Genomic DNA, 27872 nt, shown 5'->3' on the forward strand with positions numbered 1-27872 from the left:
ATGACACTAAAGTGTCAGTCAACAGTCAATATAGTCAAGGACAGGGTTGCCATCCATAGGGACATAGACAAGGTAGAGGAATGGGCCAACAGGAATCTTATGAAACTCAGTAAGGGCAAATGTAAAGCCCCGCATCTGGGTAGCAAGAATTGCTGGCAACAGGACTGGCTGATAGCAAGTAACTCTGCTGAAAAGGCCCTGTGGGTTGTGGCAGACAGCAAGCTGAGCATGACCCAGCAGTGTGCTCTGGCAGCAAAGAGGGCCAACAGCACCCTGAGTTATATTAATAGGAACGTAGCCAGTAGATCAAAGAGAAGGATTATTGTCCTTTACTCAGCACTCCTCTGACGACGGCTGGAATAGCGCATCAAGTTTGGGGCCCCGTGACAGGAAAGCTGAGTTCTTTGCTCGAGCAAGTTCAGTGGAAGCCCACCAAGATAGCTGGGGCTAGAGCACTTGCCCTGTGAGGAGAGGCTGAGGGAGCTGGGCTTTTTCAGCCTGGAGAAGAGGGGAAAGCTAATAGCAGCTTCCAAATGTCTATGAGGGGGTTATTGAAAAGACAGAGCCAAGCTTTTCATGGTGGAGCATGGTGTGAGGATGAGAAACAACAGACAAAATGTGAAATGAGGTCTTCAGGCCAGATATAAAGAGAAACTTTTCTTCTGTGAGGAAAGTCATACATTTGAGAAAATTGCTGAGGGAGATTGTGCAGTCTCCATCCTAGGAGGTTTTCTCCAGACCTGACCAGATAAAGCCCTGAGCAACTGGTCTGACCTCATGGCTGACCCTGCTTTAGGTTGTCGTGACAAGAGACCTCCTGAGGTCTATTTCGCCCTGAGTTATTCTATGATTCTTTGGATAAAAATTATTTTAATCTCAATGTTTTATGAACCAAACTTGCACTACAGAATGTTCACTCTTTTTTGTTCGATTTGACTCCTAATCAGCATGGTATTACTAACAAGTGGACAAATAAATCATATTAGAACATTCATTTGTTCATCAGTTCTCTCTGAAATAAAAGCAAAATTAGAAAATCTTTAAAACTTTTGCCAAATACTTCTTTATGAATCAACTTCTTTAGCTGCATTTCAGTCATTTAATGGTGGACTTTCAACTTAGTCAAGTTTTACTGGCCATGTTTTCAGTCTTTGGAATTATAATATTTGGCTTGTAATAACAGAAGTTACAGTGACATACTTCATGTCAAAGCTTTATTTAAAATGGCAGTGTGCTGGAAATAGTTTCTTTCAGTCTAGTCAATGGCTAATATATGAAATCATGGTAATTTTGTCATTTTACACTGTCACTTGAATTTAGTGAATTAATTAATTTTCCTTAAAATCCTACCTATTTGAATCCTGCTAAAACATCATATCTTCTAAGAAAGAATGGCAATTAAATATTGGTAGCCAATTATGTTAATTATATGAAAAAAACCCAATCTTAAATCATATGTTAATATGTGTTTACTAATCATTGATGCTTTACCTTGTGGAAGCTTGTGGAACTGTAAGAGAGAAACAATTCTGGTTAAATAGGATACAACAGCCACAGACAAAATCTACATCTTAATCTGGGATTGAACACAATATGTTAACACAGCATAGAGCTTAAGCTTCTAAAATGAGCATAAAACTCAGGTTGTCTTGTCTGAAATTAATTGATTTTGGTTAAGAAAACAACTTATTTCTAAAGTAGAGATTCAAATTAAGATCTATAACAGGAATTGCATTTGTCTGATTCTGCTTTCCAGCACAAAAGAACTACAGCAACTACTTTTCTTCAGGCCTACATTTTCTAAAAGTTGTTAAATTTTAATTTAGTATTGGTACATTACTTGCAACTTACATGAATATATTTTAAATATCTTTACCGATTGGAGAGGGAAGATAGATACATTTTTCTAGCATTCCCCGTTTTAAAGGGAAGGTTTCCCAAGTCATAGCCTTCTAAAAGGGAACAAAAAATTCTTTTTGAATGAAAGCATTTTCACTGTATTGGAAACCATTTTCTGCCTTAATATTTTGCCGGTGAATGCTTCTGCAGAGAGGGCAAAGGTATTCATTATCTCCCTAGATTATTTTATTGCCTGAGGGATTACTTGTGAAAAGCTATTCCATTAGATTAGTTTACATGAAAATATCCACTATGAGTTTATCTGGGGTAAATTTCCTTTGCTATCATGTTTACAACAGGAACCCTGTGTATAGTTGTAGCATATTGCATATGCAAAGTGCGTGCATCTAGCACAGATTCATAATCTATTTCTGGAGCTTTGTCTCAGGCAAATGTCAAAGGCTCTTGCCTCTTTCCTTTACTAAAAATGATCCTGGAATCAGGAGCAACCTCCACTCCTATATAAATAGAAAGGCTTATGGGTCTTCCATATGTTTGCATTATCCAAAGTTTTAGCAGTTACAACACTTTTGAGTAGTGGTTCATTCAGACCAGTTTTCTGAACTGAATTGCTCTGTAGATCATCAGCATGCTCTCCTTCCACTTCTACATAGTTGTGGATTTTTATCTTTAAATACTGCTTCAAATCCTTCCTTGCCTAAGCAGTCTAATTTGACAAGTGAAAGGTCCTCAGTTTTACTGATTTTAATCTGTTCTCCATCCACAGGGACTCACTTAGAGAAATGGTTGTCCTGTCTAGAAGGTCTCAGACTGCTTTAATCTGGGCTGGTCAGGCTCCCTTTTTTTTGTGAACCCACTCCCTGAGCAACAATTACTCTTTCTTGTCTCCGTGTCTTTTTTGCTTCCTCCCTTGCTGCAGCCTGGCAGTTCATCAAGACTCGCATTTTCTTAGTTGCTGACTGTAAATTTAAAGCGATGACCTACCTCTGACTTGACTTCCGTTGACTGAAAATTGTTGGGTTAAACTTTTTCCAAAAAGCAGAAATCAGTCTTCCTTTCTTTTGTGAGTTTGTCTTTTTTGTTTGTTTGTTATTTTTTTTAAATCAGAATATTAAAGGAAAAGAATATGAGTGGGTATCCTATAGGAAATTACAATTTTTGAAGTAGTCTCTGACAAACTGAAATGACAGATATGACCACAGATGATTGAAGTGGAGAGTAAGTTACATTGCCCATATAACATAGGTGTTTCAATTGGTCTAAACCTGTTTTCATAACATATTAAGATACTGAAGCTCATGCTTTTACCGATTACAAATGATGCTCAGGCCAATGTGAACAATCTATTCTGTGCAGTAGCTGATACTTACCAGATTGTTTATATGAGATTAATTTTGTCTTAAAATCTTCCATGTAAATCACACCACACTGTTTACCTTTCACTGATCTTCTGCATGAGTTCTTTTTTGCAGTGTAAGTGGATTTGGAAGCCTAACAAGTTAGGTGTTTTGCTTGAAAGTTGCCTCTGTATCGAAGTAGTACAGTACTTTTCAATGTATAAGCTTTGAAGCTTCAAGTAAACACAATTTTTAATACTTTTTTTCTTTTGAAATGAACTTTCTCCTAACTTGTTTTCATTTAAAGTGCAGTGTATCTTTAAAGCACTAGGATATAATATGCCATTTTGCTGAGATTCTGAATAATGCCATATGTATGATAAGTTTGCTTTGCTTTAATCAACATTGCCCTGTTCCAAAGTATCTCTAGACCATGCACTTGTATTTTCTGTGTTTTAATCTTGATACCAGTCTGTCAAAATTTATTGTATCCTGAATCATAACTAGTCTAGTCTTTTGATAAGATTCATTGTTGTGACAATTTTCTTCTTTTATTCTGAAATAAGGAATAAAACATGTCTAGGTCTATTTTAGTTGCTTATACCACTGTCATCATAGGACAGTAAGTAGTTTTTGGCTTGGTCTTTGACATGTAAACCTGGAGTCTTACCTGGTGCTTTTAAGGTTGTTTAGTTTTGCAGAGGGAACCACCACTGTATGATTTAGAAGTGCTGTACTGCAGAATAGATATTAAGAAATTAAATGTAAGATAGCAAAAATAATACGTACACACAGCAGCCCTGTTAGTTGTCTGCATAATGCTTAAGTATTCTCTTATGGTAGTATTTTTTTAATAGCATAGCAAAACAAAACATTTTCAGCTGAAAACTTCTGCAGTAAACAAAAGAGACTTTATTAGTGAGACTGAGTATTTTTGACATTAGGATCTGTTCCATTTATTTATGCAGGTGATTTGATAATTCTATCAAGAGATTTGATATATCTTGTGCATGAAGGGTGCTATATACTGCTCGGTTCTTCTGGGATTCTTTTTTCCAGTTCCTAGTGTATAGATTCTTCTAACAGTGCAAAAACTCTGGTTTGTTTCCATCCTGTCATCACCCACTTAAAGGACAACTCTCAAAGTGTGTGTGAGAGGACAGCTTAGAAGTAAAAAAAAAAAAAAAAAAGGTGGAATATTATTGTTTGAATGACTTTTCAAGAGCCTCTTAATAGTTATCATGGAATGAAAAAGCCATGTTTCAAAGACACTGGTATAACATAGTACAGTTCATGCTACATCAACTTTGTTTATGCTGATTTGTTATTCTAAATTTTGTTATGCATTGCCCAGTCATTTATTCATTCCAGTCAAGATGGAGTTGCTACTGTGTTAGATGTTCTAAATGCTGACAGGCAAGAGGCTTGGCCTCCAAACATTTGCAGCCAAATCTGGTAAATGGGGAAGGATGAAAAGGTTAATAAAATATTAAAAATTCCCACATAGGTTATATATTTTGGCAACTAGACAAGTTAGAAGTGTTAATATTTGCACAAGCAATGCATGGACGATTTTTTTAACTCATCAAATGTTTTGTGGGTGGGTTTTTTGAGTAAAATAATTTGGCCTATTACAGGAATCAGAGATCAAAAGTGAATTACAGATGCAGCCTTTGTCCGATATCAAGAATAGATAATTATGCTTAGATATATTGTTTAAATGTGTACTTTTTACTGTCCATCTACCCTTGCCCTTGCATCAAGTCTAAATGAGCCTTTTGAGCCCTCTCAAGCTTTGAAGAAAAGAATCAAACATATTAATATATTTGGCAGCCTTATTAGCAGTTGGAGTACAGAAGCTTCACCTACTACCTAGGTTACTATATAATGCTGCTGTACCACTCCTCAATAGGGCGGTTATCATTTTCTACACGTGGGGTCTCTTTTAATGATATAGCCATATATATTTTGCTCTAGCCATGCTGATTTCAGAACTGCATCTACAGGGGTGGAAACTATGTACTGTCATTCTGACTGGTACAAAAGTTTATACTATAAGTTTTTGAGGACATTTAAAACTAAACATGTAATATCACTATGATTACAAAATGCTCGCTAGCATTAAATGTGTTCTGATTACTTCAACTTTTTAAATAAAGCATATCAACTTTCCTCTTTTCATGTCAGTTGTCTTTACTATGTTAAACAGAGGGAAATTTAATCTCTTAGGTTGATCAGGAAAACACAATTCAAAAGAAAAAGTTAGCATCCAGTGCTACTGTGTGTCCCACAGGTTCTTCCACTTTGATCAAAACTGCCTCCACTGGTGAGTTAGAGGAGCGTATTGCGGCCACTACTGGTGCTGTTACTGTTGCTAGCACATCTGCTGATGTAGCTGTATCCAGTGCAGTGACCACCTATAGACAACCTGCTGAAGAGCAACAAGTGCAAGCTATGAATATAAGAAAATCAATTCTGGAGTCGTCCACTTCCAAGGAAGCACTCTCTCTTCATCAAGCAAATTTACAAAGCACAAGAAGACGACCAAGAAATGCTGAACAGATAGAAAGAACTAAAGAACTTGCAGTTGTTACTCATAGAGGTATTGGATATTATTTTATTTGTGCCCATGTAGTTACAGAAAAATATTTTGTATAAATTAAAACTGGAAGGTCAGCCATTCATTCAGGAAATATAATTGAACTAAATGGGAAAGGGATTAAATCTGCTTAAAATTGAGTTCTAGTGGGGCAGCCAGATGGAAAAATGAAATAATAATACTGTCATAGTAATTTAAATTAATTTGATTCATAAACAGACAAAAGGGAAAGATAAGAATTTTTCTTTTGGTGCCGCTTTATAGCTTACATCATTATATTTCACTATCAAGCCTAGTGTAAGTGAGATCTGATGAAAGTTTAGAGAATTGAGATTAAAGTACTAATATATTCTGCATATGTGTTTAGTTATAATCAACTATAGCATAAGAGTGTACTTTATAAATAGCTGCTTTGTTCTAAACTAATTGGTGATGTAGTTGTAATCATCTTTCTGCTTAGATTTTCAGCAAAATTTTGGCTTTTTAGAACATCTGTACATTTTTATTGTATCAAACATGAAATCAATGAATGAAACAAAGCTTAGAACACTAGGGAATTCAGTTGTAAGTACTAAAGTAGTAAAGCTAAAGATTTGATTTTTATGAAGATTTATAATCTTCCTCTATGAAGATTTTAAAATCCTCCTATATTTGGAAGATTTAATCCACATGCTAAAGTACTAATAATGAACAACTTCTGGAGTATAAACAAAGCATTATTTATTGTGTTAAAAGGCAAATGATGATATCTGAAACATGAGGCTGAGAATTTTTCATTGTGTGCTAATCCATTGTTTCATGTTATTCCATTGCGCATGAAGAATTTATAAACAGAAATATATGAAGGAGGAACATCTTTTATAGCACAAGCAATTTGTAGAAGTCTCATTATATGGTTCATATTTTGTAAAGACTACTTTAGATTGGAATCTGTTGTCCTATTGGATCAGATAATCACATAGTATACGTTATTGTAGCTTCATTCACTAAAACCTATTGAAACAGCAGAGCTGCAGTTCTACAGAATTTTAAAACGTCATTTAAGTAGGATAACTGAAAAACAAGCACTGTATTTGGTTTACACATGAAAGAGAAATCATTGAACAGCTATTTATGTTTCATTTGTATTAAGTTCAGTACAAATCTGAATTATTTTTGTGGTTATTAACTGGTATAAATCAATAGAGTTTGGTTTGTACCTGGTGTGTGTCTATGTGTCTATGTATTTACTTTAGAACAGTTTTGGTCAAGTTTAAAAAAAAAAAAAAAAAAAAAAAAAAGCAGGCTTATTTTCAGCTATGAGGGAGTATCTGTGGGCCTGTAATAATCTCATCTACTTTGAAGATGTTAGAGTGTACTAATTTGACAGTTAAATTTGGCAGTAATGGTGATACACATCCACTTTCTTCCATCTTCTCTTTGTAATCATTACACTACAATGTCCTCTCCACTGTTTACTCACTGTCCTTTTCTTCTTGGACCTATCCTTTCCTATAAGGTGTAGGTAAGGCACATACTTCTGAACTACTTTGTCGTATTAAAGTGCTAAACCTTAAATTATGTAAAAAAAGAAAAAAGTTAGAGGCCAATATACTGCTAAAATAATGCTATGGTGTTTATTTGTTAAAATATTAAAGTCATACCACAACTACTAAAAGGTACCACAGCTCACGTACAGATGAAAGCAGTCTTGTAGAGACCTTACTGGAGAAGAAAACACATACCTAGTTTTGTGTGCAGTTTATTCCCTCACGCCACATTTAAAGCTTTGATTTTGCTAGCATTCTGTATACAAAATCTTTAAAATATTTTTTTACTGTATCATACACACAGAATAGTATACTTGTGTATGCTATTAGGGTGAGTATTCATATACTGAGCAACAAATTAACATTTTTGCTTGGCAAACACCAATATTTAATAGTATACTTATAACAGACATGAAAACATATCAAATTGACCTTCATTAAGTAACATGTAATGGTCTTCCATAAGAGATTCCTCATTACAAAGACACAGACATAATTTGAAGGAATTTTTATGAATGTGAGACTCTTGTTAATTGACTTGAAAAGATTTCCATTATGGGGAGATATTCCACAGGTGTTTCTATGAAGTTTTTTGTAGTTTCCTATAGAAGTATTTTAGCCTCTCTTTGACAATGAAATATACACAAAAGTATAAAAACTACTTGTCTTGCTCTGCGTATTAAATTACTGTGGAACTATATATAAAAGCTACTTAACAAGTTTATGTAAATTCCTTCTTTAATTCCTTCTCTATTTAATAGATATTAATAATTAGGCTTTACTTTAGAAATATATTTCTTCCTGTGCTCTTGATCATATTTTAAGGATTATGCTCCCAAACCTATGCAAATGAATTAATATTTGAAAAGATACAATTAAATATACTAAATATAATTTACTAAAACTTACTATATCGCATATGTGTATATTTAAAAAAGTAAAAATGTACTATACATGTAGTCTTCACTGTAGGCTTTTTTGAGAATGTTGCTAGTGAGATCAGAATAGTGCTGGTTTATGGTACATAGCATTGATGCAAAATGATAACTATAGAATAAGAGTCGTACTGTTAGCTTCTTAAGGATTGTTCTGTGAATAAGATCTTTCAGAATGAGTAAACAATAACAATACTGTTTTGTTTCCTAAACTGATATTTTTTGAAGTGTATGTATAAAGGAGATGCATAGAGAGATCTAGAAGTCTCTGTCTATCTAAAATTAAACTGCTAGGTGTAAATTAGTCTACCCACACTCAGAATCTGGACTTCAACAACAATTGTAGGTTGTGTCAACAGCTGCCTGAAGAATATTTTCTCTAAGTTTATTAGATGGAAATCATAGAAGAGGAGACGACTCTTTGTGTTCTGACTATTTAAGAGGGCAAAAAGGAACCCTAGATGCATTTGGTGAAATGCTCCCATTAGAGGTAGGGAAGTACAAGTATCATTACATAAGGCAACAGTGAGATCTCATGAGGAATACTGTTCATGATTACAGTTCCTTCATCAAAAAGAATTCAGACTGAATCAGATGAATAAAAGAACTATAATGGTGTTACATTGTTCTGATCATCCCACCTTACAAAAGAAAATGTAAGATAGGGTAAAAGGATAAATATTTCAGGAAGTTAATACCAGTATGTGGAGAGATTAAATAAGGACAAATGAGTCTATAATATATAAATAGATACATCAGGGAGAGGAGCGATGAAACCTTCTGGTAGGAGGGAGTAGATAGGGGGTGAAGAGCTTACTTTCAAGATGCAGCTTGATAGGCTAATGAAAAATATATTTAAATATGATAGCTGGAAGAGAAACACAGCATCTTTTGGGTCCTGAGTTCTAATGAAATAAAGTGCCCAAACTCAGGAAGGTGTATCTCTTCCTCTATTCAGAAGTAGGGGGGGTAAAGGAGGTCCCTAACTGCTTTAATTCAGTTAAATCTAGAAGCTTCAAATGCCAAGCATTCAGTAGCAATTCATGTGGATAATACAATCACAGTTTCTAGTATGATCTGTCTTCTTCAAATGTGAAATCAGGAAGGAAATTAAATGTGAGTTTTTCCCCCTTTGTTTCTTTTCTTTTTAATTATATAAGTACTGTTAGCTTGATCCTAACTACATTAGTAAAGAATAATTTTTGGTCTTTTCTATTATCTATGTTTCATACACTTAAAATTCAAAGTTTAGTGATGCTGTTAGTACTATTGATTTTTTTTTATAATTCATATCAACTGCATCTTTTCTTTCTTAAGGCTGTAGAACTTTTGTTTCAGCATATGCAAACATAATGAGAGATATTTTAGAACTTTTTCTTGTGGGTGCTTTTATAGCACACTTATACTGTCTAAAGATGTGCCAAGAGGCATATGTTGAAGAGCTAAGAGGCATTTGGACGGTGCCCTTAATAATATGCTTTAACTTGTGGTCAGCCCTGAAGTGGTCAGACAGTTGGACTAACTGGTCATTGTAGGTCCCTTCCAATTGAACTATTCTGTTCTGTTCTGTTCTGTTCTGTTCTATTCTATTCTACTCATGTTCATTTTAATATGGAAGTACACATGCATCCTAATCAAATACCCCTGAGAATAATGTGAATCTTATTTCTGGTTTCAGTGGGAATAGAGAACAAGGAGTACAAAGATTTCTAAATAAACCTTAAGACAGAAGCAAAGAGAGGATAAAATAAATGTAAAAGCTGATGATGTTGATACAGCAGAGGTTTCTATTCTTTCATATCTTTGAGAAGAATCCTTGATCTATCAGTGCCAAACATAATCAAGTCTGATTCTCACTTTTGCTGACATGATATTACACTTCTGGGGTTTTTAAAAGGGTGACAAAATGAGTTTAAATGATTTTACAAAGTGAGTGTAAAAATTTTTTAAAGACACCTTAATTCTACTGAAGGAGCCTGAAGAGTATTGAAAATTAAGTATCTCCAGTCAAGTCACTGGAGTTTTGTTCTTCATTGTAATGAAGCTGGACTTCTACCCCAGAAATAAATAAGAACTAGTTCCTACCACATAAAGCAAACTCAGTGTAAACAACTTATTGTAGCCATCCTTTTTTCATGTTTCAAGGAAGAGGCATAAAATTTGGCTGTATCTTTTTATTCAGCAATAATGATCAGTGGAGGCAATTAACAGTTGTTTAATTTCTTATATTGAAAAATGAATAAACAAAGCACTGTGATTTTTTTTTCCAATGAACTGAATATTTGCAAAGAATATTTAGAGTATTGACAGGTATATAACTATATGCACCAAGAAAGTCACAAAGAGGAAAAGACTGAAATTATTTTTAAGACTTAATTGATTTTAGTATACTATTAAGAAGTCCTGCATTCTAAGAAAATATCCATCCCAAAGGAATTTATAAAGTAGGACATCTGTAGGACAGACACAAATGCGTCTAAGGTGCAAGCAATGTAACAAGACCACTGGTACAGTTCGAATCAGTTCATAATTTATAAATGATATATAGAGAAAAAAATCATTCTGAAACAGAGATATAAAGATTGAAGGAAAAAAATTGCTTCTTGAACTCAAACTCAAATAGTACCAGGAAATCTTAATGGATGACACTAGTAATCATGTAGCAGTTCAAAAAGTAATTAATGCTTTCCTTAGGATCTTAAATCCTATTTATTTTCAAGAGAACTTTATATTCCAACACATTTCACTACTCTGAATTTCTGTTCTCCTTCCAAAGAGCAGAAATGTCATCAAGCATTTGCAAAATTTTTAACCATATCTGCTCAGTTTGAGGATTAAAGTATAGATATATGTTTTGATGATTTTACTTAGCTATTTGTTTTCAAAATCTTGTTCATTTTACTGATATCTCCATTCTCTTTTCTTTCTTATAAAGCATTTATCATTTCTCTATCCTTTCCCCTTCATTCTTTAAGAACACTTCTCTATCATACTTTACCTTGTGCTTTTTGATATCTGACTTTATGTAGTATCTTAGTAATATGCAGGAAAAATGAATCAGGGAGAAAGAAACTTGCTACTGGGTGATTCCCATTAAATCAGCATTTCTTTTTGCTCTGTGTTACAGGAGAATTTATGACAGTAGGAGGCAAGAAGATTTTTTTAAAGATTTTTTAAGATTTTTAAGATTTGTTATGAGGAATCTCGTAATGTCATAAACTCAAAATAATAATCTTATGTAAGGAAACTTCTGAAAACAAAAGGTTTTAAGCAAAAGTAATTTAATTATCTTGATTTTTTTTTTAAAGATTCAGTTAATGATAGAGCACTGCTTTGGGATTAATTGATATAAATGTTTTAGGGAATTGTTAGAAAATATATTCATATTTATATAAGAATATTTGTATATAAGAAGATTTCTGTTTTTAAAAGTTATTTTTTAGAATAGATTAAAAAGTTCCAAGAAATGCTTATTAGCATAACACAGATATAATTTAGCACTCAAGCATTTAATCACTGAACTATGTTTGTTTAATATTTCATAATACTTTTGGAAATATCTGTTTACTATATGGAATGAATCATATAGATATGTTCTGTTTGCTAGATGAACACTATAATCCATGGTTTCTTAATTTAAAGATTTTTATTAAATAAAACTTGATAATAATGACGTAAGGTTCTTGACATCTTCCCACTTCAAGGTCATAGGACAGAAGATCAGGTTTTATCCAATACTAAAGTCCAACATGATTAAAAGGAAGAAATGGAAAAAGAAAATCAGTCATACTGATTTCAAGAAATGACTTGTGTTAATGTTTTGATTGAATTATTGTTCCTTATGCTTGCCTTTCAATTTTATTCTTCTAACCTGTTCCTTCTGTATATTTTTCTTGCAGTTCCTTCAGTTCTTAAGTGTTCATTATATTATACATGTTTACTTCTATAATTGATACTTGTCTTTTGACTTGTCTTGTCATTATTTTCCCTCAGTGATTCAGGTTTTCTTATTTTGACCACAGTTTGGTGGTATAAATGAGATACATTGTAGTTGTGATCTAAAAAACAATTTATCATTAGTGTAATTATACATTACCTTAAAAATATACATATTAAACATACTTGCTTTATTTTAACTAGTTCTTTTTCTAAATCGGAGAAATTTGAGATACATATAATGTAGAATACAGTAGAACACCTGTAATTTTAACCATTTTAAAGGCCAACTGTGCAAACTAACTATATTTCCTTATCCTTCTTAATTCAGTCCAATATATGGAATAACCTATATTTATATATACCTGTAACATATATAAAAATAATTTTCTTTTATCAATACATTTTCTGACTGATTTTACAGAGTTCAGCTCATTATTGCATTACTTTATTATACAAAGTTGTTCTTCATATTAATAGGGACTTACCTAAGGAAGTAAAATATTTTTATAAATTTTAGTGAAAATGTTGTAAATTGGGAGGGTCCCACACATAATTTTATTGACAAATGACATAGCACGGTAACACTTAAACTTCCAGATCTGCTCCATGCTAATAATACATTTCAGATGACAGAAGAGGAGATTGTTTTGTTTTGTTTTTTTTTCATTCAGTGGTTCATCAGTGTATTTTTAACTAGGATAAGAACCCAACTAGAAATTTTCAAATGCATATTAAATTATACATAGCTTATATCATACTGTTCTCTGAAAATTGTCATAGGTTTTTATCTCTCAATAAAAATGAACCTGAGAAGTTGCACAATTAAAATGGAAATGCATCATATTAAAATAAAAACAAAATGCATTAAATTTTAATATAAAAGTTAAATGAACACATTAGGTTGGAATCATATGACTATAGCATGTTTCATTAAAGCATACAATTATGTTCATTGAACTATTAGAAATTTTCATTTTATTGAGAAAATTTTACATTCATTCTAATTACATTTTCTTTCATTATGAATAAAATTTTTGGACTGTGGGGTAACACTAAAATAGAGCCTCTTGTGAGGAAAACTAAGATACCTGAAAGGAAATAAAAAGTCTAATTTTACCTATTTAATAGATCATAATAAGCAGTAACTTTGTTAAAACATCTCTACTTTTAGCAGGGACTCAAAAAGTTATTTTCACTATTTTAGTCATTCAATTTATTGTTCACCACCACATCATGTTTAAAGTATTGTAGAATCAAGAAACAAATATTTATTATGTGTTGTACTAATGCAGTATGTTAGTTCAGTAATTAGTAATACAGTGCAGTAATTCAGTACAGTAACGCAGTAGCTGCAGTAATTTGAGGTATAAATCTTCTTCACAATCTGCTTTAACCAGTGCACTTCAGGGTTGAGAGCAGCAGGGGTGAAGGGAATAGTAAAAGATAAACCAAGATCAGTTCATGCAAAAAGCAAAAAATGGAATATGGAAAGTGGATGGTTCATCAATTCATAGTCTTTTCATCTTCTGAATGGTTCTTCATATTTAAGGAATCATTAACCTATGCAGTTGATGATGTACTACAAAATCTGATGAAAATTCGTGTCCTCTAATGCCAAGTTTCAAGGTGCAGAAAGGCTCTAGAAGATAGTGCTACATCAGTCAGTGTGTTGGGTCATAGTTAAGTTATTTTGGGTAATTCCTAGTTTTAGACATTTTTAATGTAAATTTCTGTAGCCTAAAGTGCCATCACCTAAAAACTAAATAGGTTTCTATATCTTCCCACCCCCTGCCCTGCCTCACCCCCCCCCCCATTTGTGCAATCCATTGAAGTGGTGATCCTTAAGATATCTGGATATCTAACACTTGTGTGGTCAGAGTTTGGAAATTCTGGATAACTAGTTGTATCATGTGTGTAGTGAACATGAAGTCTACGCAAAATAAATGGAACTGACCTGTACATGGGTAGTAAGGCCAATGAATTCAGGCCATAGATGTGCTGTGCATGTAGATAAACTTCTATGGGAAATACAATGAATTAGACCTATGCCCAAGATGAGCTGGAACTGTCATGAATGATTTATTTGGCATATCTGCACATGAGCACCAAATGTCGGAATCCTAGAGTATTTCAGACTCCTCTTTCTGTCATTAGAAATAGCAACTGCTGCAAGTAAAATCTGCCGTCAGATATTGAAGTTCTTGAACAATCAGTGAATTATCAGTTCTACACTACTCAGAATCAGTTCTACACTGTATTCCGCACAAATGTCTTCTGTCTCTTCAGAAAGCTGTTAATGAGTTAATTACTCATTATTTCTAGGATAACTTAAACCCAGCAAGTATACTTATTGCAGAAGATCATGTAATTCTGAATCTACAAGTGTTTTTAATGTCAGTTTGTGTTTCCTAACATCTGGACCCAATGCAAAGAAAACAAATGGTATTGGTTTCTGTTTTCTAAATAATAGTAGTGTGGTGGGAAGAATTTTGAGAGTGTAATTTCAAAGGAAAGATTCACTTCTCTCCCTGGGTCTTGTGAAAAAAAAAAAAAAAAAAAAAAAGAGAGAGAATGTAGTCGCAAAGACTTTCACCCCAGAATTTATTTTAACAGTTGTTTTTGTTTCAGACATTATCAAGCAGAATCCTTTGCAGCTGACTTCAAATAAATGTGGAAGATGAGAAATAGAATACAGAGATTATGAGGAGGCACAAAAAGCTTATTTCCAGAGATATTACATATTTTTTAAAACATGTTATGTGAGCATTTATGTGTATGCAATATAAGTATTTTAGTACAGTCAAATAAGCAATCTACTGCATTTTTTCACATAATGTTATATTTCAGCATATGTCATTTAAGGAGGGCTGTACGTGCCATCTTGAAATAATGGCTTTGATACTACCTTATTGTTCTCCATCTGCATTAGCTGAGTGGTAGTGAATATAATGTAAGAATGGTTCAGGAGAGGGGAGAGGCTGTTTCAGTGTTTGAACAGCTTTGTGCTACATTCAAGGAAAGAAGTATGTAAGGTCAGAAGAAGACAAAGTTTCCATGGTTAATACTCTGCCTAGTTACTTGTAGTAATGCAACTTGAGTGCCTTTTTTGCCTAGAATAGTGGTGTTTAGTCGACAGCATTTCAAATGTGCGTAATACTTGGTTTATAAGTTTACAAAGCTTAGAAAAGAAAAGCTGGACAATTTCTTTACATAAATACTGTTACATAACTAAAATAAAGACATGAATTTGTGGGTCATCGGTGTTTTAAATAGGTATCCTTTACATGGCTATACTCCCCAATGCTTCCATATTGTAGAAGAAAAGTTTCCATCTTTCCATTTATGTCTCATGTAGCTCTCAGGATGCTAAAACTGTTTTTGACTAGTTACCATTTTGCTCAATGGTTTCCACATTGCCCTGTGCAAAATGATTCCTAGTTTACCAAGTATTAAAGAATGTATGTATTTTGGTTTGGATATGGGATTTTTTGGTGGTGGTGGGGTTGTTTTCGTGTGTGTACATGCATATACAGCCTGACACATAGTTTAGTGATGGCATGTTTGGACCAAATACATTTCTGTAACTACTTCACAGTGTATTCAGAAACTACTGTTCAATAAATCAACATAAAAAAAAACAGTTAAAAGTAAAATTCTTCTCTTGTGGTGTAAAGATTCTTCAGAGATCTGGAGTTGCTTGTTTTCTTAGTAGCATTTAATAGCCTTGGCAAAGTGATGCAAATAGTTATAAAAATCTCTGATTATTTTAAATAATATGTTCACCAAGACACTTCTGTAACTATTTTCAGTTCCACCTCAGAGCTTGTGAACTCTGCTTCTTGTGTACATAAACTATGTATATGCCATTCAGGTGTCTGAGGATGGGTAGAAACAAACAAAAAACTCCAACCAGTCTTTGCCGTTTAATTTGTTGTTGTGATGATTTCTGAAAATAAAGGACAAACATCTCCCTAATGCATGTACTTAAACCCTGCAGCTGAGATCATGTATTCAAGCCCACTCTCATTTTACGTAGTTGTCAGAAGAATAGCTAGGCCTAGCTTCTGATTCATGAGGAGTTATTTTACACTGATGCTCAGAGAAGGCCAAAAGAAGTTTGCAGTGATACTCCTGCATTCATATTTATGTAGAAATAGCATCTTAGAAATCTCAAACAATGATGAGAGAGTATTACTGTTATTCCAGTATGGTTCTACTGTGTGAAGGTACAGTTCTTGGGTCTGTGACTTCCACTGAGGACAGAACTACTTATGGCTTCGATTAATTGGAAGGGGGGGAGAAGACAGGTTGGTGAGCTTCTGATATTAAGGATTAAAAATAAATTTAAAAATATAGTATTTTGTGGCAATATATATGGTATGCTTCTGCAAATAACATATTTCCCAGAACCATTAGCAATGTTTATAGGTTACATTATGATGATACAGAAGTAAAGTTACATTTTGCCTCTTAAGATAAAAGCCTCTGTGTATTTAGAAGTATGGTCTCTTCCATGAGAAGTGTAAAAATACTTATCATCACGTCCTATATCTATCCTATAAATTGTCTTTCTTAGTAGTATTCTATTTTTTCCTGAATCTTGTTCTGCTCTTGTGCGTTGTAATGTTTCATTTTATTTAATAGCATCAATACTATTTTGCTACTTTGGTATTTATACCTCGTGTAAGATTTTCTTTGTCTATTCACTGATTTTGTATAAGAAGTTAACAGGTGCTGACAAATTCTTTGCTGATGTACTGGTTATCTTCTTGGGTTAGCTTCTCTTAGACCTAGTTTCTTTAGTCTCTGCTGTCTTCATCAGCAGTATTTGCTTATAGCCAACATACAACATCTTCTTCCATATAGTTTTTATACATATGTAATCTATAAAGTCACTTGAGTATAATGTACCTAAAATTAACATATAGTTAAAATTTAATTTTTTTTTTAGAAGATCCATTTTTATGTAGGGTTCATTGATTAGAGAGTGTATTGGAGAAAAGGGGCACGGACTTAGTTTAATGACTGAAAGAAAAATTTCTTGTGCTCTTTTTGGTTTATTCTCTCTTACCTTTTGATATCTGCTAAGTTTTGGATTTACTCTCTTTTTATTAGTTGCTTTGTTTCAAAAATATATTGTGGCCACACGTTTTGCCTGGGTTAAGTACCTTTATCACAAAGCCAGCCCAAAGTAAGGGTTTTTATAGTAATAGTTGAGCAGTGGGCTTAGGGGTGAGGTGGGAGCCAACTACCTTCCGTATCACACTTTGCAAATAACAATTTTCAAGCTAGAAGGAGGATCAGCTGTAGAACCAACAGCAGAACAGTAGACAGTATTTCATTTTTTTTGTACCTAAATCTCTATGGTTGAAACAGAAAATTACCCTGGTATGCTTAATTTCATAATGCAGTGTTTTTTCTATGATGAAACTATTGCTGTTTTGTCTGTGTAATCTAAACACAGGTAATATTTCCTAAATAAAAATTATTCTTTCCTACTAAAGCTAGGAACATAGCTCAGGTAGATTTTGAAAACAACTAGCAGAGATGCTTTTGGAACGGGGGGGGTGCTCTGTGTGCCTGTAGATATTGTGAATGCATTCCAGTGTGTTACTTTTAGAAGGACTTTTTGTCTACTAAAACATTGTAATTTGTTAGCTGTTGCCTCTGTTTTGTCTTTTTCCCAAGTGTAACACTGACTTCTAATGTAAATTTTAAAATCTGAAGTAACAGGCAAAATATGTTGACAAAATATATGTTGACATTTCTACTGCTGATTAAACCTTTTCAGAATATATTTGGATTAATATATGTCCTGTATTGCTTGGATGCTTATGCAATTCAGATCTGAGCATATATATTGAATTTCAGTGGGCTCTCAATAACATGTCATGGACATGTTTTTCCTTTTAAATTCTCTATCACTGGGAAGAATAATTGAATTAAAATTTCATCAAAAATCATCTATTTAAAAAATGCCATAGTATCTTTACTTAAAAGATTGCTGACTTTTCAGTTGGCAGATATGATAATATTCTGTACTTTTTTTTTTTTTTTAATGGAGGGAGTAAGGGATGAACACTACTTTTGTACTGTTTCTTGATACAGAAAAAACACTGTCTAGAATTCAACTGTTCAACTGTTTTAGAGAAACATATCTATAATTCTTTTCATTTTCCAGGTTCCATAAATGTGTGACAATGTTTTACACAACTATATGGTGCGTGGAAATAAACATTTTTGAACATGATTTTTTTCTTGGTTACGCGGGAGAAAAATTAAATTACAAATCTTATTTCTTTCCTTTGTCAGATGCACAAATTGGTCTTGATACTTGTTTTGTAATTTTTTTTCCCCACAAAAGGTAAATAATATAAGCTTGTTAGGTAGCTGGTACTCTAATTTGTATATACTTCCATGATAAAATTTGTCAAATGAAATGAAGTATTTTAGACTGTATTGCCTGATACGTGTTTTTGTTTGTTTGTTTTTTTTTAACTAGTGAAAAAGGCCATAGATTTTAAATCTAGAGGATTTAAATTGTTTCCAGGGAAAGACAACAGCAACAAGTTTTCTATCTGTGAGTGTACTCCTTTTCTGTTACTTCTTACTAGTGCAAGAGTGAAGTTTGTGCTGTCTGTGCTGTTTGTGTGTTTTCAGAATTGTTTACATATTTCTGATAACTGACTTAAATCTGTTTCTCCACTCTGCATGGTGAATTTTCAAATATGGTTCTACTCTAAAGGCAAGCTTTCTATAAATCTGGCATTGTTGAATGACATATTATTTTGTCAGTATTTTCACATTAAATTTGCAGTATTTACAGAGAAATAAATATTCAGTCTCCCAGGTGTCAGCTGAAACCTTAGCTGTGAACAGTAGATATGTTATTTTAATTGAAAATCAGTACTAGCAGCAAAAGGCTATACAAACCAAAGCCTATCCTCATTTACAAAAGTGCGAGCATGTATTTTTTTCAAAAGACACACATAAGGTCACTTTCTGAAATTTTTTTCTTCATTAATTTTGACATTTTGAACCGATTAACTAACTGTAGTTTTAAAAAATCTGGAGATGCTTAGTGCCTTCAATTTTAATTAGAGAAAATAGAAACTGAAAGAGCTCAGCATCTTACAAGATAGGCCTCATTAACTCAGAAGGAGGAGTCAGGCAACTTCCTAACATTAATTAAACAGGTATGACTCTAAATACATTAAAGAGGATATCTTTTGCAAAAGAACATGCCAGTTTTATAGAGTTCCTTTTTGGACTAGAACCACATTTTAAATATTTAACAGTAATTGATTGAAACAAAGATGTTCTAACTGCTTAGCCGATGTCTGCTTATACTACATTTCATTATTCTTCACAATAGTGAAAGGACTTGTTTTTGAAGCTCCTAAATTGTACACACTTGTACTAATTTTTTGTTTAAAGTGTCAGTGATAGATTCCATTTCCAGGATTTTGCAGGGCACATTGTCATGAATTTTAATCCATTTTTCAGTTTTAGATTTTAAATTGTCAACATATTGGATGGTTGTTTTTTTCTCTTTTTTTTTTTTTTTTAATAAAAAAGTGTCTTCAAGAACCAAGACTCTTTAACATTTACGAAGTAAGAAAAATAAAGCAAAATACTCTTCTGTTCAGTTTTTCTAATGTAGCATATTGCCATAGACATCTTTTCTGTAAACTGCATCACCTAAATAGTTCTGTAAGACATTTCTGGTTTATTTGAAAACTTTGTATCAAGATATTTAAAAACAAGTATTCTCTTTACTTGTATTGGGTAACTGGGAAGTAAAGAACAAGAAATAACAATAAGATAATTACAGTATTTTGTATGAGGTATATCTCTGAGATCTCTGTCTAACAGTCCATCTGTGCCTTTAGAGTTACAAATGAGAATAATACAGTGACTGATAATACAGATTGTTTCTCTTTAAATTTATTTTGCACAAATCATTTAATATTCCACTATATGAACATTAATAGGAATTGTATATTTATACTGAAGTACCAGACACTTGTGATATCATAAGGTGATCATTACAAAATTAGTAATGAAATTTATCAACATATTTTTGAAAATCTTTATAGAATTTCATGTGTTATTATAGTCTATGTAAAACTGAAAACTTCTGTATCTTGTTTTATTGGTTATGCAGAGTAGATTACCTAAATGAGTCAATAATAAGTGAAGGTGAAAACCTTTATGATTTGTACCTTTAGTGATCATAATCTTGTCATAAATAGATAACAAAGGTTTTATATTGTAATCTAACATTTGGTTAGCTAGTCTCTTTGGCAGCTGAGGAAACTGAAGAAGCATGAAAAGCCTATGTATTTAGCTGTTAATATTAGATAAAATTCCCAGTGTGGCCTCAGCTGGATCTGTACTTGCATTACAATCACAGATAGGGTCTTTTGAAAAGAAGAATGACCATCATTCAACTGTTAGTGGAAATAAGATAAGGATAAGTGAATATATATTTTACATTATGCCTTGTATTAGCAATGTCTTTAGAAATTATCATTCAACATTTCTCATGTGTATGTCTTTTCCTTATTTTACTTTTATTGAACGTATCTGCTATATAACATTCAATACTAATGTGTAGGTGATTTGCACATAGTAAAGCCAGAATAATAATATCTGATATGATGATATACTTTGAAACAAGTACACATCAACTTCATTTTGCAAGTGTTGAGATTAACGAAAAAAGAGAATACTGGGGGACCTACTCCAATCTGGATTAGAAATCTGGAATCTCTTGCTCCCAGTTTCGTGACCAGACCATGAACAATTGCTTTCGCTAGAGGAGCCTTTAATTTACTACAGGAAACCCTGCATTGCTAATTGTCACATGACTAGCTGGGATGTCGGCCAGGTTGGATGAAGCTTAGAACAACCAGGTCTAGTGGGAGATGTCCCTGCCCAAGGCAGGAGGGTTGAAACTAGATGATCTTTAAGGTCCCTTCCAATCTAAACCATTCTATGACTCTATCTAAAACAAAGATAGACAGATAGATAGATAGATAGATAGATAGATAGATAGATAGATAGATAGATAGATAGATATCTGGGGAACTGTATAGAGCTGTATTTCAGTAGACTGAAAAATCAAGCATTATGTCTGGAAAAGTAACATCAACACAATAATAAAAAAAAATGTGCATTTATTTTTCCCAAAGTAGTTAACGGAAATCAGAAAAGATTTAAGTTTGTGCTTAAATGCATTTCTGATTTGGGATCAAATCAGAAATCAGTTTAGTAACTTCTACTTATAACTTTTTATTCTGAATTTTTACTGTGGTATACATCTTATCTTAATTTTGTCACTGTAATTATTTTATTTATTTTATTTAACATAAGTCTTTATGTTTTTATTTATGTATATTAATAAATCCATATTTTATAATATAAAAAAGCATTTCATAGAGTATTTTTAAGAATGGAACTTTATACAGAAGATGTCAAAAACCAATAGGATTTTCAAGCTTCCATTTTTGGTAGAAATTGAAGTATATAATAGTTTTTGTGCTCTGAAATCCTGTAGAATATTCTTTTTTTATATGAATATTCACTCTATTTCCTGTGTATAAGGAAATACTGTGTATAAAAATAAAATAATTATTTGATATATTAAAAAAATTACAATAAATAGAAATAGTTCTTTGTAAATACTATTTTTAGTTTATTTTGTTTATAGTAAAGAGTTTCTTCTGTGTTCATAGACATATGATACAGCCCCAAAATGGCACCCTTTTATTTTATATTTTTTTAATATTATTGTCAGGCATCATGAATAAGTTTTTAGCTATGGTTTCAATATATGTGTAATGCCAGAAAAGTTAACAGGCTCTCACAAAAGTGAGAAGGTGTCTTTTTAGTTATTTGCTCTCAAGTATGCTTCCTTTCCCTTCCTGCATTGCTCAGTGAATCCTAACTGTCTACCTAATGGTCTTTTCTATTTATATGGGCTACCTATGATGATTCTGAATTTATCACATCTTGATATAGGCTTTGGAACTATATAAAAGCACCCAGGTATTTCAAAGAGACAGTTCATTTTATATGCTCTTCCAACAAGTTCCTACTAGACACCCTTGTGAAATGCAGTTTATGCAATTGTGAGAGACATATATATTCCAACATTAGCAGGAACTCAGATTTCTATAGCTATTATGCTTTCATCACACCTACAAGTATTGGGGGAGGAAAAGACTGATGAAACCCATTAATAGGAATCAAATCTAAGGAAGGGCCTTCCTTGTCCCAAAGTCCTCTGAGCACAGAGATGCAGATGAACAGAGATTACCTTTGTTAGCTATTAGAACAACTTTAGACATGGTGCAGCTCTTTTGGGGCAGAGGAGGATAGTGATTCCAGTTGACAAGGGCTGAGCCTGATGATAGGCTTTTTGAGTAGTGTGCTAAGTTGAGACATTTTCCTTTTAACCCTCTGCAACATTTTCATTTGGTCTTTGCCTTACTCAGGGGTACCAGACCAATGCTTCCTTTTGTGTGTAAGAAGACAAATTTCAAGAAAGGGAAAGCCCCCAAGTATTCTGACTGTTATTGTCCTTCATTAAAAGCTGAAATTCAATGAACATGCTTCAGAAGTATAATTAGAAACTACATTTTTTTATTTGGGTACATTCAATTTACAACATAATGTGATTAGCCTAATTATATGCAAACTTTTTCTTTAAAGGAAAGTTAAAATTAATACTGCAAATTCATTAGTCTAGTTCCTCAGAAATAATGGTTTATAAAGGTGAAAAACTCTTTCTGTTTAGTGTAAAGCGTTGGTTCCATGTTAACTTTTATTTTTGAAAAAAAAATCTTCTATCGGGCCATGAATTTACCAAGTAAGAGCAGACCAAACTCCTTTGCTAAGGTTTTTTTTGGGAACTGCTACCTCCTGATTCGATGAACTTCAAAAATTAAATACAAAATTATTAGAATTATTTTGGCCTAAAATTAGTTTTGTAAGATAATACTTTTATAAGCTGTAGAAATTATGAGAAAGCATATAATGTATTGGGAAAAAAAAAGAGCAAAGAGATTGTGAATATGCTGAGGACTAGATCGCTACATATAAATTTCTGGAAAAACACACGAAGTTTCTCTCTGAAGATCCATTTTATTTTATTGTAAGATAAATGTATGCAAATCAAATTGGCATTTTGAGTTTACCTTCAGATCATCATATTTTGGGAATATCTGTGTTTTCAATACCAATTAAGGACAATTCTCTCAGCATGAGCCTATGCATTCAAGTTTTCTTATAATTCAAGGGGAAAAGGTCAGCTCTTAGCGGAGATGACATTTATTAGATTATGTTCAGAGTAAAATCTTACAGCCCTAAACTTGACGAACAGTCCTTTAAATGTTAATGTTTGTAAAGGAACAGTAATAACATTTCCATCTGGGTTCAATAATATTACAAGCAAACAAAATAGCTGATTAGTACAACTTATAAAAAAAGTGTTATTTTTTTGAAGAAAAAAAAAAAAAATCCAAACCAGAAAATACATGCTTTGCTTACTACAGGGAGGAGAAACTTATGTATTGAAACTAGAGATTATATGGGTGATTGTATTTTGTAGAAAGTATGTTCTAAAGTACCTAAAACACAGCTAATGTACCTTTTCATATTTGTTAGTTGCTTAACTCTGTATTTTTAAAAAACTGTATAATTTTATCTTTTTTCATTAATTTTGTTTTATTCTGTTCTTTTGCAGTAAATGAGGGAGGTATTAAACAGGCATCCAATTTGTGCCCAGATCCTGGAGAACCAGAAAATGGAAAACGGATAGGCTCAGATTTTAGGTAAAATATAAACCCTACCACTGTATCATTTCTCTAATACTGAACTTGGAAAATGTGTGTGTTAAAAAGTTATTGCTGTTGTTGAGATACTTTTTCAAAACTGAACTTCTCAGTAAAAAGTGAAATGAAATTGTATATAAAATTAGGTAGTTCAATATAGCCTGTACTTAGTATGCAAAGAGAAAATACTTACTTGGAAGAGAGCATATATCTCTGATAATCTAGCAAAAAATGGATTGAAGGTAAGTTAAAATAATGTTCTGATGTAAAAACTGTATTAGATTTATAAATATTGAGCTTACATGTGTTACTGGAGGTTTTTGTGAAGGACAAAGTAAAATTGAGTGCAACACCAAGAGAACAATAAAACCTCTCAGAAGAGAGTTCAGATATTAATTTAGAAATATTAACTGGAATCTAAGGGAATATTGTATATTCTATAGTATATTTTTCAGGAATCCAGAAGTTTGGTGCACGCAGGTGCATTTCCCTAGTAGTGCCCAGAGTGGTTTAGTACTCTTAATACAGACTATTTTTTATTAATTTTGATACATACCAAATTGGTAGTATAGAGTATTACTGTATAAAAAATAATCAAAACTAAAAATTTGTAGTTTTTTTCTAGCAAATTCCTGCTTTTCATTCATTGCTGGCTTTTTCAAATGTTTCTAGGAAAACTCCAAGGAATCAAAGAATTGTACACTGCCAGTGATCTATTCCATCTTTTTTTAATTTAACCTAAATTCAAATTTTAGACCCCTTTCCTCGTCCATTCTCATCTATCTTTCAGGTTCCTTACCCTGTAAGAAAAAAAAAAGTTTGCAATACTCTTCCAAAACATCCTATGTTTGTTTTTTTTTTTTTTTTCTCAGTGAACATATATGACTCCTACTGTCAGTAACAGCAGTGGTTGATGTATTGTGTAAGTAGAGACATACTTATTTCAAAAATTTTCAAGAAGTAATTTTAACTTCTTGAAAATGTTTTGAATTAATTTTAATTCTGAATTTCTTTAATTCTAAGTTTAATTTTAAATCGGAGTTTCTGAACTTTCATTTCACAACATACTCAGGATTAAACATACATATTATTTATTTGATATATTGACAAATTTTGGGCTGTAATAAAATAATAAATCTAAAGGTATTTTCTTGCTTTATATCATATGCTAATTTCACATTATCATCAAGTTTACAAGTCCTTTCAAAACACTTAAGTGAGGAAAGAGAAAAGGTGCATCTGTAGGAGGCAGATTGATAATTTTCAAATTAAATGGTTTTATTGCATTCAGTTTTGTTCAAAAGATTTATTTTACATATCACACAGCACACTTGCTAACATTTGAAGATAGTAAGTGTTGAGAGTAATCCAGGAGATTTTACAAAATTATGTTACTTCATTCTTTTACATAACTTCTTGTACATTTTGTTGTTTTGGTTTGTTTTTTCTCCCCATAATGAAGCAGAAGATAGGATTGATAATGACATCTGAATATCTGAAGTAAATGTGCAGTCAGTTATTATAATTTCTCAGTTAGTTATTATAGTCTCTCTATTTCTCTAGTTTTGAGAAAAGAAAAAGTCCAATGTGCATCAGAGAAAGCTTTATAACTAATTTTATACAGAATGTCATCTCTGACATTACCTGACAAAAAAATATTTCTCAACGTTTTCAAAGAAATAAAAATAAATGAAGTTGTTTCTTTTTAACTGTCATGCTTTCTAGAATCATTATTTAAGTCACAGAAGGACCTACTGCAAGATCATTCTAGTTAAACATATGTGAGGGGCAGTACCTCAAAGAAGGTATGATGATGATCATGCCCTCATCTTTCTTTTTAGGCCAAGATATCAGGATATAATTTAACATTATTCTTCACTATACACTGTGATGATGTGACTATCAAACTTTCAAATGAATTTATGAGATAATGAAAGGAGAAAGCATTCAAATTACTGAGCAATAGAATACAAGATATACAAGATATCAAAATCAATATATATTCATTTTAGGTGTTTGGGTTTTTTTCCCCCCTAATTTCTTACTAAAATAAGTGATTCTTTTTTTTTTTTTTTACTCTTTGAAAACTATCCCCAAATTATCTGTGAGGGAAAATTAAATTTTCTATCAACTCCCATGAATGTGCTATTTAATGCTTATGTGTATAACATAATGACAAATCCAATCCCATCATAATGGAAAAGAATAAGTAACTATATACGTGTAAGTGAAAGAATATGGCTTACATATACAGTATCAACTGTTAGTGAAAAAAGTGAAAGTGACAAGATGTGTTCAATTTAATGACATTTTTGGTGAACAGAAAGGGTAAATAAGTTTTTGTTCAAAACAAAATAAACAGCAGATGTAACAGATACAGTATTATGCTCTTGGTCTCATGGGTCGTAATTTTGCGAGGCAGGAATGTCTATTTTGGTGAGGAAGTACTTTTCACCTTCCACCAAAGAATGTAATTTCAGATCAAACTGAACCCATTTTTTTTGTGTTCATCTTCATTTTGATCACTTCTTGACATTAGTATGGAAACAACCTTTTTACAAAGTGAGAAAAGATGAAAAAAAAAACCCACAAAAACCAGACAAACTAGTACTTAACTGATCCTCTTTCTGTTGAGGACAGATTCTAGGAACAGTCTAAAATCCTGTTGATTTTAAGGGCAACCTAATTGCTTCCAGGTTTCTCTAACAGGTTAGGTTGCAGAGCAGTAATAGTTTCTGAAAGCACAGGCTTCTCAATGGCTTCGTTGCCACCTCAAATTTATGCTCAAAAGCTGTACTTGAACTAATTCCTTTCAATTAAATATTTGAATTTTCATGGTTCAGTTTCTTTCAAGATAAAACCAATCTGGTATGGATAGTCTTCTCTAGATAAATCACACTAGATTAATCCCATCTAGTGCAACATCTCCTTAATAGGCAGGTCTATTTTGAGTGTAACTCTCAGAAATGACCCAGAAAGGACTAGTTTCCTTCCGAAAGATCGAGTCTTTCCACTATTTTGTGGTAGCTCCTCTTTACAATGCAAAAAACATTTTATTTGGAAATAGTGGGAGGACATAAATACAGACACACACGTGCACAGTGTCTAGACACTTTATCGACAGGCCTTTAAAAAGGGAAGAATTACACCTTTCATTGTATTCATCTCACGCATATTAGGAATAAATAAGGTGGTTTCCTATCTAAGGCTTGTTAAAGGTCTTAGGAATGTGAACGGTGAGATTTGTACTTGTAAAAAACAGGACTGGGAAATCTTAGTAATACGTTTGTCACTTAGCTGAAGTTGAACACTTGATATATTGAAAAGACATCTTACAACAAACAAAAGCAAAATAAAAGTTTTGTGCAGGCTGAATAAAATCTCTTTTTAAATTAACCTGGTTTCAATTCTTGCCATTATTATAATGGTTGGTCAATTGCTTCATAAGTTTCCAAAGTAAGAATGCTACTAATTCTTTAAAATAAATAAGACATTGAAAGAAAATTCCTACATTTAGTTAAAAAAGTACAGTATTATGGAAAATCTTTTCCAGGTTGTCTAGTACCTGACAGAGAGAAAAATAGCACACTTTTCCTTTTCCCTTCTTGAAGCCACTCTCTCTACAATGTAGGAAACAGGTTTACTTTGACCTTGTCTTTTTTTTCCCCTTCTGATAAGGAAGTAAAAATCCCAATTACAATACCTTAATTTTGAAATATAGTGTTTTGAAGAAGACTTTAGATCTATCTTTATCACAATCAATCAAAATCTAATTTCAGTACAATTTAATCTATTTTAGAGAGGAGCATGCTCTTGTCACTTCTCTTTAGCTT

At 32.5% G+C, this 27872-nt stretch overlaps 1 protein-coding gene across 2 annotated transcripts in view; it reads left to right on the top strand.

The window, feature by feature from the left end:
• Window positions 1-27872, top strand: part of CSMD3 (CUB and Sushi multiple domains 3) — a 715473-nt gene that overhangs the window by 269364 nt on the left and 418237 nt on the right. The window contains exons 7-9 of one of the 2 annotated variants that reach the window (XM_009890359.1): window positions 5491-5799; window positions 18702-18779; window positions 23952-24039. In XM_009890359.1, coding sequence (XP_009888661.1) covers window positions 5491-5799; window positions 18702-18779; window positions 23952-24039 — 475 coding nt within the window. The remainder of the gene's footprint in view (window positions 1-5490; window positions 5800-18701; window positions 18780-23951; window positions 24040-27872) is intronic. The other variant, XM_009890360.1, reaches the window with a different exon arrangement.

This window comes from Charadrius vociferus, unplaced genomic scaffold (assembly GCF_000708025.1).
Source record: "Charadrius vociferus isolate BGI_N301 unplaced genomic scaffold, ASM70802v2 scaffold168, whole genome shotgun sequence".
Lineage (NCBI taxonomy): Eukaryota > Metazoa > Chordata > Aves > Charadriiformes > Charadriidae > Charadrius > Charadrius vociferus.